At 43.5% G+C, this 15,426-nt stretch overlaps 1 protein-coding gene across 2 annotated transcripts in view; it reads left to right on the top strand.

Annotated features, from left to right (window-relative positions):
* SERPING1 (serpin family G member 1) overlaps positions 1–13,587 on the top strand; it is a 194,094-nt gene extending 180,507 nt beyond the window's left edge. For both annotated transcript variants that reach the window (XM_040320796.1, XM_040320797.1), the window contains exon 7: positions 13,192–13,587. In XM_040320796.1, the coding sequence (XP_040176730.1) occupies positions 13,192–13,445 (254 nt within the window). In that variant the 3' untranslated portion in view covers positions 13,446–13,587. The remainder of the gene's footprint in view (positions 1–13,191) is intronic.
* The last annotated feature ends 1,839 nt before the right edge of the window (positions 13,588–15,426 follow it).

Here is a 15,426-nt window from a genome sequence, read left to right as displayed (position 1 = left end):
TACATACATGGGCGTATCTGCCACGAGGCAAGCAAGCCTCCCCCACCTGTTCATCTGCTCACCCTCAGAAGGGACACAAGTGGTCAGACTTGGCCGCTGATCAGTCATTCACCGAACATAGCCCGCAGCAAAGCCACAGATTTACTGAAATGAGAGCCACCATAGTGTCACGCCCGCAACTCCCTGCCCTGCAGAGGGAGCCTGGAAGCCCCAGCATTTAATTTCTCCTCCTCGGTGCTACAGGACTACAGGCTAAGGACTACAGTTAGGTCCCAGCATGAAAAGCTCAGAGCTGAGGACATGACACCCCCCAACTAGTGAAACACTACAAGACTCAGCATGAGCTCCTGAGATTTAAGAATGTAACCCCTTAGATTTCAGGGCCCAGGGTTAATTTATGCTTAGACCACATACCCACCACCAGAGACCCCACGCAGCCCAGCAGAGACCCATGCAGGCCAGCAGTGACCCCACATAGCCACCCAGGAGCCTGAAACGCCCACCATAGAACCTACACAGCTCACCTGAGACAGGTCCGCACAGCTCATCATAGAACCTGCACAGCCTCCTGAAACCCCTTAATGCCTCGTACACATGACCAGTTTTCCCGACAAGAAAACTGCCATTTTTTAGATTGGTCGGAAAAACAGTCGGGTGTATGCTCCATAGCAGTTTTCCCGACGAGAAAGCTGCCCGCAAAAAAATTCGAGCCTGCTCTATTTTTTCCTGTCGTGTTTTCCGTCAGTCTTTTTCTTGTCGCTCGTGTGTATGCTTTTCTGAGGGGGGAAAAAAACGTGCATGCTCAGAATCAAGTATGAGATGGGAGTGCTCTTTCTAGTAAAACTAGCGTTCGAAATGGAGATGGCACATTCGTCACGCTGTAACGAACTGAAAAAGCACGAAGACTGAAAAGTGAAAATCGTCTCTCACCAAACTTTTACTAACACGAGGATCAGAAAAAGCAGCCCAAAAAGTGTCGCCATTTGAATGGAACGTCCTCTTTTTAGTGGCGTCGTACGTGTTGGAGGTCACCGCACTTTCGTTGAGTGTTTTTTTTTTTTTACTGAATGTGTGTATGCAAGGCAGGCTTGAGAGGAATCACTTCGGGAAAAAGTCGGGTTTTAGGCATGTCAGGAAAACCGGTCGTGTGTACAGGGCATTACAGTCCTTCTGAGACCCCATAAAGCCACTGGTGACATGGGGCCAGCACTCCAGCGCAGCAAAGAGTATGTAGCTTCATAATATTCTTCATTGCTATATAATGTATTGATAGGATAGGCAGTTGCCATTCGGTATTGCTGTATAATATATTGCTGGGATTTTTAGTCCGCTCTAGCTGATGGTATTATTTTGCATTGCTGCATAATGCAGTGTTTGTCAATTCCAATCCTCAAGGAATCCAATCCAACAGGTCATGTTTTCAGGATTTCCCTCAGATGAAAACGCTGTGGTAGTTACTGATGCTGGGTTCCCACTGATAAGACACGACAGTCATACGACTTTCATCCTACTTTGCTCTGCGACATCAATCCTTAATCGCAGGGCCGGCCCTACAATGGGACCAGGTGGTACCATGGGTACCAGGCAGCACTTTTAGGGGGGCAGCATACTGACGCCCACCAGCCAGCCGGTTCCGCCCGCTCCGCTGCATGTGAGGAGCGTGGCGCCAGGCTGCCTGTGAGGACACTCGCAGAGGGGGGGGAGCAGTCAGCAAGTGAGTGGGCAGGCACCACTGCTAGTGAGCAGCCCGGCGCGGCTGCTGTTAGTGGTGACAGGAGTGGGCGGGCAGAAGATTTCTATATACATGTATAAAGCCATGACACGTCCTTTTACACTCCTATACACATGTATAGAGCCCTGACAGGTCATTTTATACTCCTTTATACATGTATAGAACCATGACAGGTCCTCTTTATACTCCTTTATACATGTATAGAGCCATGACAGGTCCTCTTTATACTCCTTTATACATGTATAGAGCCATAACAGGTCCTCTTTATACTCCTTTATAAATGTATAGAGCCATGACAGGTCCTCTTTATACTCCTTTAAACATGTATTGAGCCATGACGGGTCCCCTTTAGTTATCATGATAAAAAATAATGAATGTGGGGGCCTTTTGGTGTGTGTGATTTTTTTTGGGGGGAGGCAGCATTTCATTCTTGGTCCCAGGCAGCACAATGTCTTGAGCCGGCACTGCTACATCGGTCCGACATCCATCCGACTTTCATGAACAGGATACTACTTTGATCCGACTTTGTGACAGTCTGACTTGTCCTTTGACCAATCAAAACAATCCCAGTGTGAGATAAATTCCTTTTACTGCTGTTGTAATCATCACGTCGGATGGTAAGGACAAGGATCCTACTTTGTTCCAACTTAAATTATATTTATTGGGCTGAAGTAGAATCAATGCAACCTCACTGCGCCCGTGAATGCAGCCCCACTGTGGATGTGAATACAGCCCCACTGTGGATGTTAATGCAGCCCCACTGTGGATGTTAATGCAGCCCCACTGTGGATGTTAATGCAGCCCCACTGTGGATGGCACTCACCATGGCATTGCCTTGATCACACACAGCGGGGAATCTTCCGAGGTGTGTGTCACGTAACAAACAGGAGCTAGCTGGGTCTGTGTTAGTCTCGTCTGTGCAGTAGGAAGGTCCCGCCCCCTAGACCAGCTTGTATGATAGGTGAAACACTGATTCAATCAGTCTTCCATCTACTATCATACGAGCTGGTCTAGGGGGGCGTGATCTTCCTACTGCACAGACGAGACTAACACAGACCCAGCTAGCTGTTTGTTACGTGAGTGACACACACCTCGGAAGATTCCCCGCTGTGTGTGTGACAGAAGAGAGAGAGCGAGGAAGGGGAGTGCGAGTGCTGCAGTCAGCCACATCTTAAAGCGGCCTCAGGGCATGCAGCCTGCCGGGATATCTCCCGCTATCCCGGTGGGCCAGTCCGGCCCTGGCTGCTATCCAATCCTGTCCGTCCTTGTTTTTGTTGTTAGGGGTGAGCTTCCTTCTTAGCTTCTGCAGGACCCAATCTGCCTTCAATCCTGCAACTGTACCCAATTTATGCCGCATACACACGACCATTTTTAATGGTCTAGAAAAAATAATGTTTTTTTCAACCCGATTATTGTTAAGCCTGCCTTGCCTACACACGATCGTGAAAAAAGTGCGGTGACGTACAACATGTACGACGACACTATAAGGGGAAGTTCCATCCGGATGGCGCCACCCTTGGGGCTGCTTTTGCTGATTCTCACTTTTCAGTCTTCGTGCTTTTCAGTCTGTTACAGCGTGATGAATGTGCTATCTCCATTACGAACACTAGTTTTACCAGAACGAGCGTCCCCGGCCCCAAACATTATGGGCCATATACTCAAATAATTTACGCCAGCGTATCAGCAGATACGCCGACGTAAGTCCGATCCTATGTTTAAGTGTATTCTCAAACTGAGATACACTTAAACATGCCTAAGATACGACGGTGGCGGTCAGCGTAGAATATGCAAATGACTAGTCACTCGGATTCTCTAACGTACGCTTGCCCGCCGTAGTGTTTTAACGTCGTTTTCATAAGCGATACGCGGCGTAAAGATAAAGATGCCCCCTAGGTGGCGTACTCAATGTTATATATGGCCATCGATCCCGCGTCGAAATTTGAAAATTTAACGTCGTTTGCGTAAGTCGTCCGTGAATGGCGCTGGACGCCATTTACGTTACAGTCAAAACAAATGACGTCCGTGAGACGTCATTTAGCGCAATGCACGTCGGGTAATTTACCCGACGGAGCATGCGCATTACGATCGGCGCGGGAGCGCGCCTAATTTAAATGATCCACGCCCAATACCAGGATCATTTGAATTAGGAGGGCTTGCGCGGGTGGACTTTACGCGACGCCGCCGCAAGTTTACAGGTAAGTGGTTTGGGAATCAGGCACTTGCCACTTAAACTTGCGGCGGCGTAACGTAAAGGACATACGTTCCGCCGCCTCAGATCTTTAAGAATATGCCCCTATATATATTTTTTTAGCAAACACCCTAGGGAATAAAATGGCGGTCATTGCAACTTTTTTTCTCGCACAGTATTTGCACAATAATTTTTCAAACGCCTTTTTTTAGGGAAAAAAACTGTTTCATGAATTAAAAAATAACAAAACAGTAAAGTTAGCCCAATTTTTTTGTATAATGTGAAAGATGATGTTACGCTGAGTAAATAGATACCTAACATGTCACACTTTAAAATTGCGCACACTCATGGAATGGCGCCAAACTTCGGTACTTAAAAATCTCCATAGGCGACGCTTTAATTTTTTTTACAGGTTACTATTTTGAGTTACAGAGGAGGTCTAGTGCTAGAACTGTTGCACGCGCTCTAACGCACACAACGATACCTCACGTGTGGGGTTTGAACGGCGTTTACATATGTGGACGGGACTTGCATGCGTGTTCACTCCTGCGCGAGAGCTACCGGGGACAGGGGCGTTTTAAAAATAATATCAGCGCACAAATCCGCACAAAGCCGAGGACGTTAAAAGACGTTGTTAAAAACGACAACGTTAAAAATGACGCGAACATTTATGTTCTAAATTTTTAATGCCCATTTTTAACGCCGCAAAAAATGCTCTGGAGCCCAAACACGATCATTTTTAATAACATTAAAGAAAATGTAAATTTTCACATCGCGAAAAACGGCCTATGATCTTATGCTGATTTTATGACATTTCCTAACAAATGCATTAGGTAATGAGAACTGCAACCAAAGGGTGTTGGGAGATGGGTTAGGGACACTTTTCTCTTAACTCTGTTCTTTGGGCTCAAGATTAGTCTCTTCATAGGATTCTCCATCAGGTTCAAGGTGGCTTTCCTCAAACAGTTCTTCTTCAAGTTCAGAGGAACTCCCACCCGGAAACAGTTAATCAGGTTCATGGACTAACTGGTAGGCTTGCAATACTAGCTCTCAATTTCCTTGCACCTGGGGTGCAAATTCTGATGCAACAGGCCGGAGCACACTCAAGGGCTGATTAGCAGTTGATGTGGAGGGAGTGGCATCCATGGGCTCAGATGGCCACAACCATCCTACCTTCAGATCATCATCACTGTCATACTCTATTGTTGTGGCCTCGTCTGGCAGTAGAGGTAACTTGCCTGGAAGAAGATGGTGTGGGTAATGAAGTCTCAGTTCTCACAGGTACCCTGACGGTTTTATTTAGAGGTAGTAAATGATTTCAATGCCAGGTCTTTAGGGGACCTGTTTTCCCATCAGGCCAGATTTGGTATACAGAAAGACCAGGCATGTGCTTACAGACGACATATTGTTGAGAATTCCGATCAGCTAACTTATGTTTTCCAGAGAGACCCAGATTCCTCATCAACATTTTGTCACCCGGCTGTAAATCATGAATCCTAACTTTATCATAATTCTTCCGTTTCCGTTGACCTCTAACACCAGAAGCTTCTTGTGCCTTCTCATAGGCTGTTTTTAGGCTCTTTCTGAGCCTATCCACATAGCCCCTGTAGGATGTAGTGTAAGTTCTATCTATTGAGACACCGAAGGCCAAGTCCACTAGCAGACAAGCTTCTCTTCCAAACATCAGTCTATATGGTGAGTAACCCGTTGCGTCATTTTCAGTACTAATATAGGCATGAACCACAGCGGAAATGTGCCTGCTCCAATGCTGTTTTCTGTCAGATGGAAGGGTTCCAAGCATGTCACCTCTATGGTTGAGGATCCCTTTGAGGGTGGTAAGGTGTCGTTCTCGATTTCTTGATGCTCAGATGATCCAATAGCTGTTTAATGAGCCTGCTTTCGAAGTCTATTCCTTGCTCAGAGTTACTTTCTTTGAGGTAATCCATAATAAATAAAGAATTTCTCCACTAACACTTTGGCGACTGTGGCAGCTCGTTGATCTCTTGTTGGATAAGCCTGGGCATAACAGGTGAAATGATCAGTCACTACCAACATATTACCTTGACCACTTGTGTTGGGTTCCAGACACAATAAATCGATGCACACAAGATCCATAGGACTTTGACTCTGTAGATGGCCCATTGGGGCAGCTCTGGAAGGCAAAGTGTTTCTCTGGGTGTAGCGAAGGCCAGAGTGACAGTAACTTAAATGCTCTATCAGGTCCTAAGTGTCCATGTTTATGGTGTAATGCATTCAGCACTGTTCCCCTATGCTTCTCCGGGAGAAACAGCTGCCATCTCTCTTCTGGATCATCCGAGGGACCCCTTTGGTAGACCACCTCATCTGAGAGCTGCAGTCGATTCCACTTTTTGTGAACCAATCAAGCCTCCTTTGGGGAATCTGCTGTGAGTAGAAGTTCTGGGCGACCACTCTCCAAGTCTTTCAAAGTCAGAGAACAAAGGGGATCTTCTGTTTGATCCTTTCTCAAGTCTTTCTTGGAAAGGGTAGGCAGTCCCTCATCCCTCACTTGGGTCAAGTCACAGTAGAGCTTTGGGACCCCAACAGTGGTGACTCCAATGGCTTCGGTCCCTGTCGCTCCTCTGGCTCGGTACTCAATCCCTTGACACAAAGCCTGAATGCCTTCTGTCATCAGTTGATTCCATCTTTCCTTATGAGTTAGCGGGTCATAGGGTCTCCTTGACAGAGCACCAGCATCCCTATTTCCAACTCCAGGTTGGTACTTCAAGCTGAAACGGAAACTGGAAAGTGCTGCCAACCATCGATTTCCCATGGAATCCAGCTAGGCCATGGTAATGACATATGTGAGCGGGTTGTTATCCGTTTTGACTTCAAATTCTGCACCATACAGGTATTCTTTAAGCTTGTGCACGACAGCCCATTTCAATGCCAAAAATTCCAACTTGTGAAATTCAGATAGTTACATAGTTAGTCAGGTTGAAAAAAGACACAAGTCCATCCAGTTCAACCATAAAAAAATTAAAATAAAATAAAAAATACCGTACAATCCCATATACCCAATTATATACCGACAGTTGATCCAGAGGAAGAAAAAAAAAAAAAAAAAACAGCAGAGCATGATCCAATTTGCTACAGCAAGGGAAAAATTCCTTCCTGATCCCCCGAAAGGCAATCGGATTTTCCGTGGATCAACTTTACCTATAAATGTTAGTACTCAGTTATATTATGTACATTTAGGAAAGTATCCAGGCCTTTCTTAAAGCAATCTACTGAGCTGGCCAGAACCACCTCTGGAGGGAGAGTCTGTTCCACATTTTCACAGCTCTTACGGTGAAGAAACCTTTCCATATTTGGAGATGAAATCTTTTTTCCTCTAGACGTAAAGAGTGCCCCCTTGTCTTTTGTGTTGACCGTAAAGTGAATAACTCAACACCAAGTTCATTATATGGACCCCTTATATATTTGTACATGTTGATCATATCCCCCCTTATTCTCCTCTTCTCAAGAGTGAATAAATTCAGTTCCACTAATCTTTCCTCATAGCTGAGCTCCTCCATGCCTCTTATAAGTTTGGTTGCCCTTCTCTGCACTTTCTCCAGTTCCCCGATATCCTTTTTGAGAACTGGTGCCCAAAACGAAACTGCATATTCCAGATGAGGTCTTACTAATGATTTGAACAGGGGAAAAATTATATCTCTCTCTGTAGTCCATACCTCTCTTAATACAAGAAAAGGACTTTGCTCGTTTTGAAACCCACAGCTTGGCAGCACAGTGGTGCAGTGAGTAGCACGTTCACCTAGCAGCAAAAGGTTCGCTGGTCCGAATCCCGACCACGACACCATCTGCCTGGAGTTTGCATGTTCTCCCTGTGTCTGCGTGGGTTTCCTCCGGGTGCTCCGGTTTCCTCCCACACTCCAAAGACATGCTGGTAGGTAAATTGGATCTCTTCCAAATTGGCCCAGTATATATGTATATATGTGTGTATGACTGTGTGTCCCTAGCGTGTCATGATCCTACGGGGTAAAAATGACCGCACCAGCCAAGCAGATACTGGCTGGAAAAAGCGCCCAGAGGCGATTCAGTTCGCATGTGTTGCGCTATACAAGTCATTCATTCATTCATTCATTCATTGACATTGCATGCCATTATTGAGCCTATGATCCACCAAAACCCCTCAGATCCTTCTCCACTACGGATCCCCACAGTTGCACTGCCCCTAGTATGTATGATGCATGCATATTCTTAGCCCCCAAGTGCAAAACTTTACATTTATCAACATTAACCTCATCTGCCACAGTTGCCAAATTAGACAGTGCATTGAGGTCGTATTGTAAGTCGGAGACATCTTGTAATGACGTTATTCCACTGCATAGCTTGGTGTCATCTGCAAAGACAGAAATGTTACTTTTGATTCCAGACCCAATATCATTTATAAAGACATTAAAAAGTAAGGGCCCCAAAACTGAACCTTGGGGTACACCACTGATACCCTTAGACCATTCAGAGTAAGAATCATTAACCACGACTCTCTGAATTCTGTCTTTTAGCCAGTTTTCTATCCATTTACAAACTGATATTTCCAAGCATGTAGACTTTACCTTACACATGAGCCCTGTGTGTGAAACTGTATCGAACGCTTTTGCAAAATCCAAGTATACCACGTGCACCGCCACCCCTCTGTCCAGGGTTTTACTTACCTCTTCATAAAAATAAATCAGGTTTGTCTGACAACTTCTGTCTGTCATGAATTCATGCTGTCTGCTGCTTAAATAGTTTTTTTCCAGCAATAACTCGTCTATGTGGTCTTTTATTAATCTCTTCAGTATCTTCATAACTATAGAAGTTAAACTAACAGGTCTATAGTTACTTGGTAAGGACTTTGTTTCCTTTTTAAATATAGGCCCCACATTGGACCTGCGCCAATCCAGGGGAACTATTCCTGTCATTAATGAGTCCCTAAAAATTTGATACAAAGGCTTTGAAATTACAGAGCTCAATTCCTTTAGGATCCGTGGGTGGATGCCATCTGACCCAGGTTCTTTATCAACCTTTATTCTGTCTAAATATTTCTGGACCATATCACTTTTGAGCCATTGTGTATCATTTGGGGCTGTGTCAATACCACCCCCATTATGGACATGAGCTCCCCCATGCTCTCCCATGACATCGAATGTATACACAGAGCTGAAGAAAGTATTTAATAAATTAGCCTTCTCTTTTTTCCCAGTCACCCACTCTAGATTATTTTGTAAAGGGCCTACATGCTCAGACCTGACCTTTTTACTTTTAATATATATGAAGAATTTTTCGGGGGTTTGTCCTACTATCTTTTGCAATCTGTCATGCAAAAAAATAATAATTCTGTCCCCTATTTTGTAGGCGCTATAACTTTTGCGCAAACCAGTCGCTTATTGCGATTTTTTTTTTTTACCAAAAATATGTAGAAGAATACGTATCGGCCTAAACTGAAAAAAAAATATGTGTTTTTTTTTTTTAAATTGGGATATTTATTATAGCAACAAGTAAAAAATATTGTATTTTTTTCAAAATTGTCGCTCTTTTTTGTTTATAGCGCAAAAAATAAAAACCGCACAGGCGATCAAATACCACCAAAAGAAAGCTCTATTTGTGGGGAAAAAAGGACGTCAATTTTGTTTGGGAGCCACGTCGCACGACCGCGCAATTGTTAGTTAAAGCGACGCAGTGCCGGAAGCTGAAATTTCACCTGGGCAGGAGGGGGGTATATGTGCCCAGTAAGCAAGTGGTTAACTCCACAATATGTTCTCTAAGGTCATCTAAATCAGCTAATGGAATTTGTCAAGACCTTTCTCGAACTGGCCTATCCTCTTGTGGACGAACATGATGCTGTGTACTCTCTTCCATAGGTTCTCTGTAAGGCCTTCATAGAAATTACTTCCGTAATCAGTTCCAAACCCAAATTTGTCTTCTGTGGGTCACCTTCAAGGATAACATAAGGACCAGGTTGGTCCCAATTCAGTTTTGACTGAAGCCTGCTACTTCACCTTGTGAGAAAAACAATAAGCGCCACAATGCTAATAAATTACTCCTATAATGTCTACACAGCTGCTGACCACTTATAGTGATACACCACACCTATTGCAATATTAATTTTGTGAAAATAGTGCAGCGCTGCATATCTATAAATCTTATATAAACAAATGATTATACATTCCATAAAACAATTTATGAAAAAAATTATAAAGAAACAGTTCATATGTAGGTTTCCAAAGCTGTCCCTGCTGTGTAAAATCCTATTTAAATGGATCCAATATTCAGTGCACACCACCACCTGCCTGCTCACCTCAAGGATGAGTATAAAACTCATAGACAGATCACTCCTTGTGTCCACCACAATCAATCCACTTTACCAATGGTAGTAATTCCTACAGTCCCCAGACTGCACTTCTGTGTGGGTAATTAACGTTTGAATTGTCTCCAAACACCACCTTCCTCCATTCGCTTTTTAATAATCAATTCCACTTATATTTCCAGGGTTTAAGGACATGAATCAAAAAACACAAGTACCATAGTGTTCTCTGCTTTTAAATTTATTAAAAAAGCCCCCCTAAAAAGTTACACTTACAAGAAATAACAATAAACAGCATGTATCAAATCACCAGCTCATTCACTGCAGATCTAGACTCATGGTGCCTGACATCACAAATTTACCATGAGTGAAAGAATTTTCTTTTGTGTTATCATTCATATTCTCTGAAAAATGAGACGCTGAGAGCCAGACGTTCCTTTCCCCTCCACAGCCCATCGCTCCAGTGAGCGGGGCAGAGCAGTAAGCGGTGAGTGACAGTCACCAGCTCTCTGCTCATGGAGCTCTAAGAACTGAGCGATCAGCGGTCTTTGATCATTCGGTTCTCAATCTTAGAGCTGTCAGGGGACAGATGCACCAGAGTTGTGGTGTAGTCAATAAGATAACTACCAACTTGCAAAATAATATCAAGGGCATATGGTTTGTGCACTGGTACACAGTCATGTTGGAACAGGAAGGGACCATCACAAAACTGTTCCCACAAAGTTGGGTGCATGAAATTATTCAAAATGTCTTGGTATGCTATCGCCTTTAGAGTTCCCTTCACTGGAACTAAGGGGCCATGCCCAATCCCTAAAACACAACCCCACATCATAATTCCCGCTCCACCAAATGATTTGGACCAGTGCACAAAGCAAGGTCCATAAAGACATGGATGAGTGAGTTTGGGGTGGAGGAACTTAATTGGCCTACACAGAGTCCTAACCTAAACCCGATAGAACACCTTTGGGATGAATTAGAGTGGCCTTCTCGTCCACATCAGTGCCTGACCTCAGAAATGCACTTCTGGAAGAATGGTCAAACATATCACATAGACATACTCCTAAACCTTGTGGACAGACTTCCCAGAAGAGTTGAAGCTGTTATAGCTGCAAAGGGTGGGCCAACGCAATATTGAACCCTATCGACTAAGACTGGGATGCCATTAAAGTTCATGTCTGTGCGTGTAAAGCCAGGCATCCCAAAAGTTTTGACAATATAGGTTATGTGTGAATGAGGTATTATTTTGCATGTTTTTAGTTATCTTATTGACTACACCACAACTCTGTTGCTGCATCTGCCACCAGCCAGCTCTAAGATTGATAACCGAGCGATCAAAGACCGCTTATCGCTCAGTTCTCAGAGCTTTGTGAGCAGAGAGTTGGTGACTGTCAGTCACTACTGCCTGCCCTGCACCAACCTGACCCCCCCCCCCCCCCCCCCCACTGAAGTGCTGGGCTGTGGAGGGGATGGGAGCGGCTGGCTTAGGATCTCGGCATCGCTGAGATGCTGAGTCAGATTCCAGTCCAGAGTTGTGGGCTGGCCTACCCAATACGGACCTTCTCAGTCACTGAAAATAGAATCAGTCCCAGGTGTCTTAGGCCCCTTAAAGAGGAAGGAACTGGATAAGCAAAAGATCAACAAGAGTACCACCATCAGGAGGGTAGGGAAGGATTAAAAAAGGGTTGTGGGTGTAAATTTGCAAAGGGGAATCCTCCTAGCACTAGGCTCCAAGCAATGACTTGTGGAATATACGGTACAGCGCTCACATTTCTGACAGTGAACAGATATTAAACATGGCTATAATAGCAAGGTAAATAATGAAACCGATGATAAAGTGAAAAAAACAATTAAGTGACACAATTAGATATAAGTGCAAAAAAAGAGGAGAAATAAGGAAGAAAAGTCCCACTACATGAGTGAATAAACAATCCTCATTAGAAAAAGATGTCCTTATGAAGTTAATCAAATGTCTATCCAAAAATAATAGTTGTATTTGGTAGAAGGATAGAGCGAGCTTCATCCACCAGGAAAAGCACCCAAGAATAGTGTTGTAGTCTCCTTATCCTATTAGTGTGACCACTATTAAAGTGGTCTCAGCAAGCGTGGGGATTTTAGGTCTCCCTCCTGACCCTCTGTGGTATGCCTGGGGCGATGTCTGTATATCTCAAATGATCAGAAGAGAGAGAAGAAGACCATAGCATAATACCAGAGTACAAATTTAAATGGGCTAAAAAAGCTGTGCACTTACAAGACCAATAAAAACGAATAGCGATGTAAATAAATCCAGCTGAAATGGAGGTGCGGCGGCTTCACCTCCTTCTCCTGCCTGTGTATGCTCTGTACTTCCTCGTCTGGAACGGCGTAATGACCTCGGGTCTGCAAGCCACACCCAAAAGCAATGACTCACCCCTGGATGGAGAAAACACAATAACTTCTCAATTCATCAGAAAGACTTCCTCTCAGGCTGGGTTCATACGCATCCAATTCGCATGTGAGCATATTGTGACCGGCTCTCTATGGAGCTGGTTCACACATCTCCAGAGTGGCTTCAGTGCGAATTGCACAGGAGTCCTGTGCGTCTTCTGGTCCATTTCAGGTCAGCCGAAAATTTGGGCTGAAAGCCGACCTGAAATGGTGAATTGGGACGCACTGGACCCCTGCTGTGAACCCAACCTCAAAGTGTTTTATTTTTTGGTAATGCATTTCCTTTTCCTGTTTGAGGAGGAGCCTCATGTGCTGTATTGGAAGATGATTTAGGAAAATTGCTTTTGTTATGAAATGTGATTCCATACATTCATATAGATGTCACTACCTGAGAAATCTATTATAAGTTTGCTGTACCTGCACTAAAGGGCTTCCACTGTTCTTCTACACTAAGGCTTTTTTTTTAAGAATATGTTAAAATGTACCATTTTGAATCAGATCTACCTACATATTTTTCCCTGTTGGCTTTTTCATTTTCAGGTCTCTATGATCTATTCGAGCATCCAGATCTATGTGCTTTATCAAATAGCACAGACCTTGCTGTAAGCAATGTCGCCCATCATGCACTTCTGCAAATCAAAGAAGAAGGAGTGAAGGCTGTGGCTGCCTCTACTATATCCATTGCTCGCACTGTCACAGTTTTTGCTGTGCGAAGACCTTTTCTCTTTATTCTAGTGTCTGATGATATTGGAGTTCCTATCCTTATTGGACATATTAAAGACCCAAGTCAGTGAGGAGAGAAGAACAGGCTTGCCATACTGCTAGAACTAAAATATGTTAATTCTGCTAACTACAAATAGCAAGATAAACTGTTTTTGCATGCCATTAATAATGCAGATATCAAAATATTGAATATATTAAATACTCATAAGTTTCCCTTGTCTCTACCCATCTCTTTTTTTTGTCCTATTCTGTCCACTGTAGTGAAACACATTTAATACCAACAGGCATAAATCAGTCAAGGAAAAAAGGAAGCTGCACTCAAAATTAAGTGCCATGGTAAGATGTTTATTAATCCATCCAGTGTAAAAGCAGTCCACTGGAACCTCTACCCTTTAACATGTTTCACTCAACAATGACCTTTTTTCTAAGAATTAAAGGGGTTGTAAAGGTTTTTTTTTTTTTATATAAATACAGTTGCAAGAAAAAGTATGTGAACCCTTTTGGAATGATATGGACTTCTGCACAAATTAGTCATAAAATGTGATCTGATCTTCACCTAAGTCACAACAATAGACAATCACAGTCTGCTTAAACTAATAACACACAAAGAATTAAATGTTACCATGTTTTTATTAAACACACCATGTAAACATTCACAGGGCAGGTGGAAAAAGTATGTGAACCCCTAGACTAATGACATCTCCAAGAGCTAATTCGGGTGTGGTGTCAGCTAACTGGAGTCCAATCAATGAGATGAGATTGGAGGTGTTGGTTACAGCTGCCCCGCCCTATAAAAAACACACACCAGTTCTGGGTTTGCTTTTCACAAAAAGCATTGTCTGATGTGAATGATGCCTTGCACAAAAGAGCTCTCAGAAGACCTACGATTAAGAATTGTTGACTTGCATTAAGCTGGAAAGGGTTATAAAAGTATCTCTAAAAGCCTTGCTGTTCATCAGTCCATGGTAAGACAAATTGTCTATAAATGGAGAAAGTTCAGCACTGCTGCTACTCTCCCTAGGAGTGGCCGTCATGTAAAGATGACTGCAAGAGCACAGCGCAGACTGCTCAATAAAGTGAAGAAGAATCATAGAGTGTCAGCTAAAGACTTACAAAAGTCTCTGGCATATGCTAACATCCCTGTTTGCGAATCTACGATATGTAAAACACTAAACAAGAATGGATTTCATGGGAGGATACCACAGAGGAAGCCACTGCTGTCCAAACAAAACATTGCTGCACGTTTACAGTTTACACAAGAGCATCTGGATGTTCCACAGCAGTACTGGCAAAATATTTTGTTGACAGATGAAACCAAAGTTGAGTTGTGTGGAGAAAAAGAGGCACAGCACACCAACATCAAAACATCATCCCAACTGTGAAGTATGGTGGTGGGGGCATCATGGTTTAGGGCTGCTTTGCTGCATCAGGGCCTGGACAGATTGAAGGAAAATCGAAGGAAAAATGAATTCCCAAGTTTATCAAGACATTTTGCAGGAGAACTTAAGGCCATCTGTCCACCAGCTGAAGTTCAACAAAAGATGGATGTTGCAACATGAAAACAACCCAAAGCATAGAAGTAAATCAACAACAGAATGGCTTAAACAGAAGAAAAATACGCCTTCTGAAGTGGCCCAGTCAGAGTCCTGACATCAACACGATTGAGATGCTGTGACATGACCTCAAGAAAGCGATTCACACCAGATATCCCAAGAATATTGCTGAACTGAAACAGTTCTGTAAAGAGGAATGGTCAAGAATTACACCTGACCATTGTGGATGTCTGATCTGCAACTACAGGAAGCGTTTGGTTGAAGTTATTGCTGCCAAAGGAGGTTCAACCAGCTATTAAATCCAAGGGTTCACATACTTTTTCCACCTGCACTGTGAATGTTTACATGGTGTGTTCAATAAAAACATGGTAACATTTAATTCTTTGTGTGTTATTAGTTTAGGCAGACTGTGATTGTCTATTGTTGTGACTTAGATGAAGATCAGATCACAATGTCCAATTTGTGCAGAAATCCATATCATTCCAAAGGGTTTAAGGAA

Source organism: Rana temporaria, chromosome 8, assembly GCF_905171775.1.
Source record: "Rana temporaria chromosome 8, aRanTem1.1, whole genome shotgun sequence".
Lineage (NCBI taxonomy): Eukaryota > Metazoa > Chordata > Amphibia > Anura > Ranidae > Rana > Rana temporaria.
This window is presented reverse-complemented; position numbering and strand designations above follow the sequence as displayed.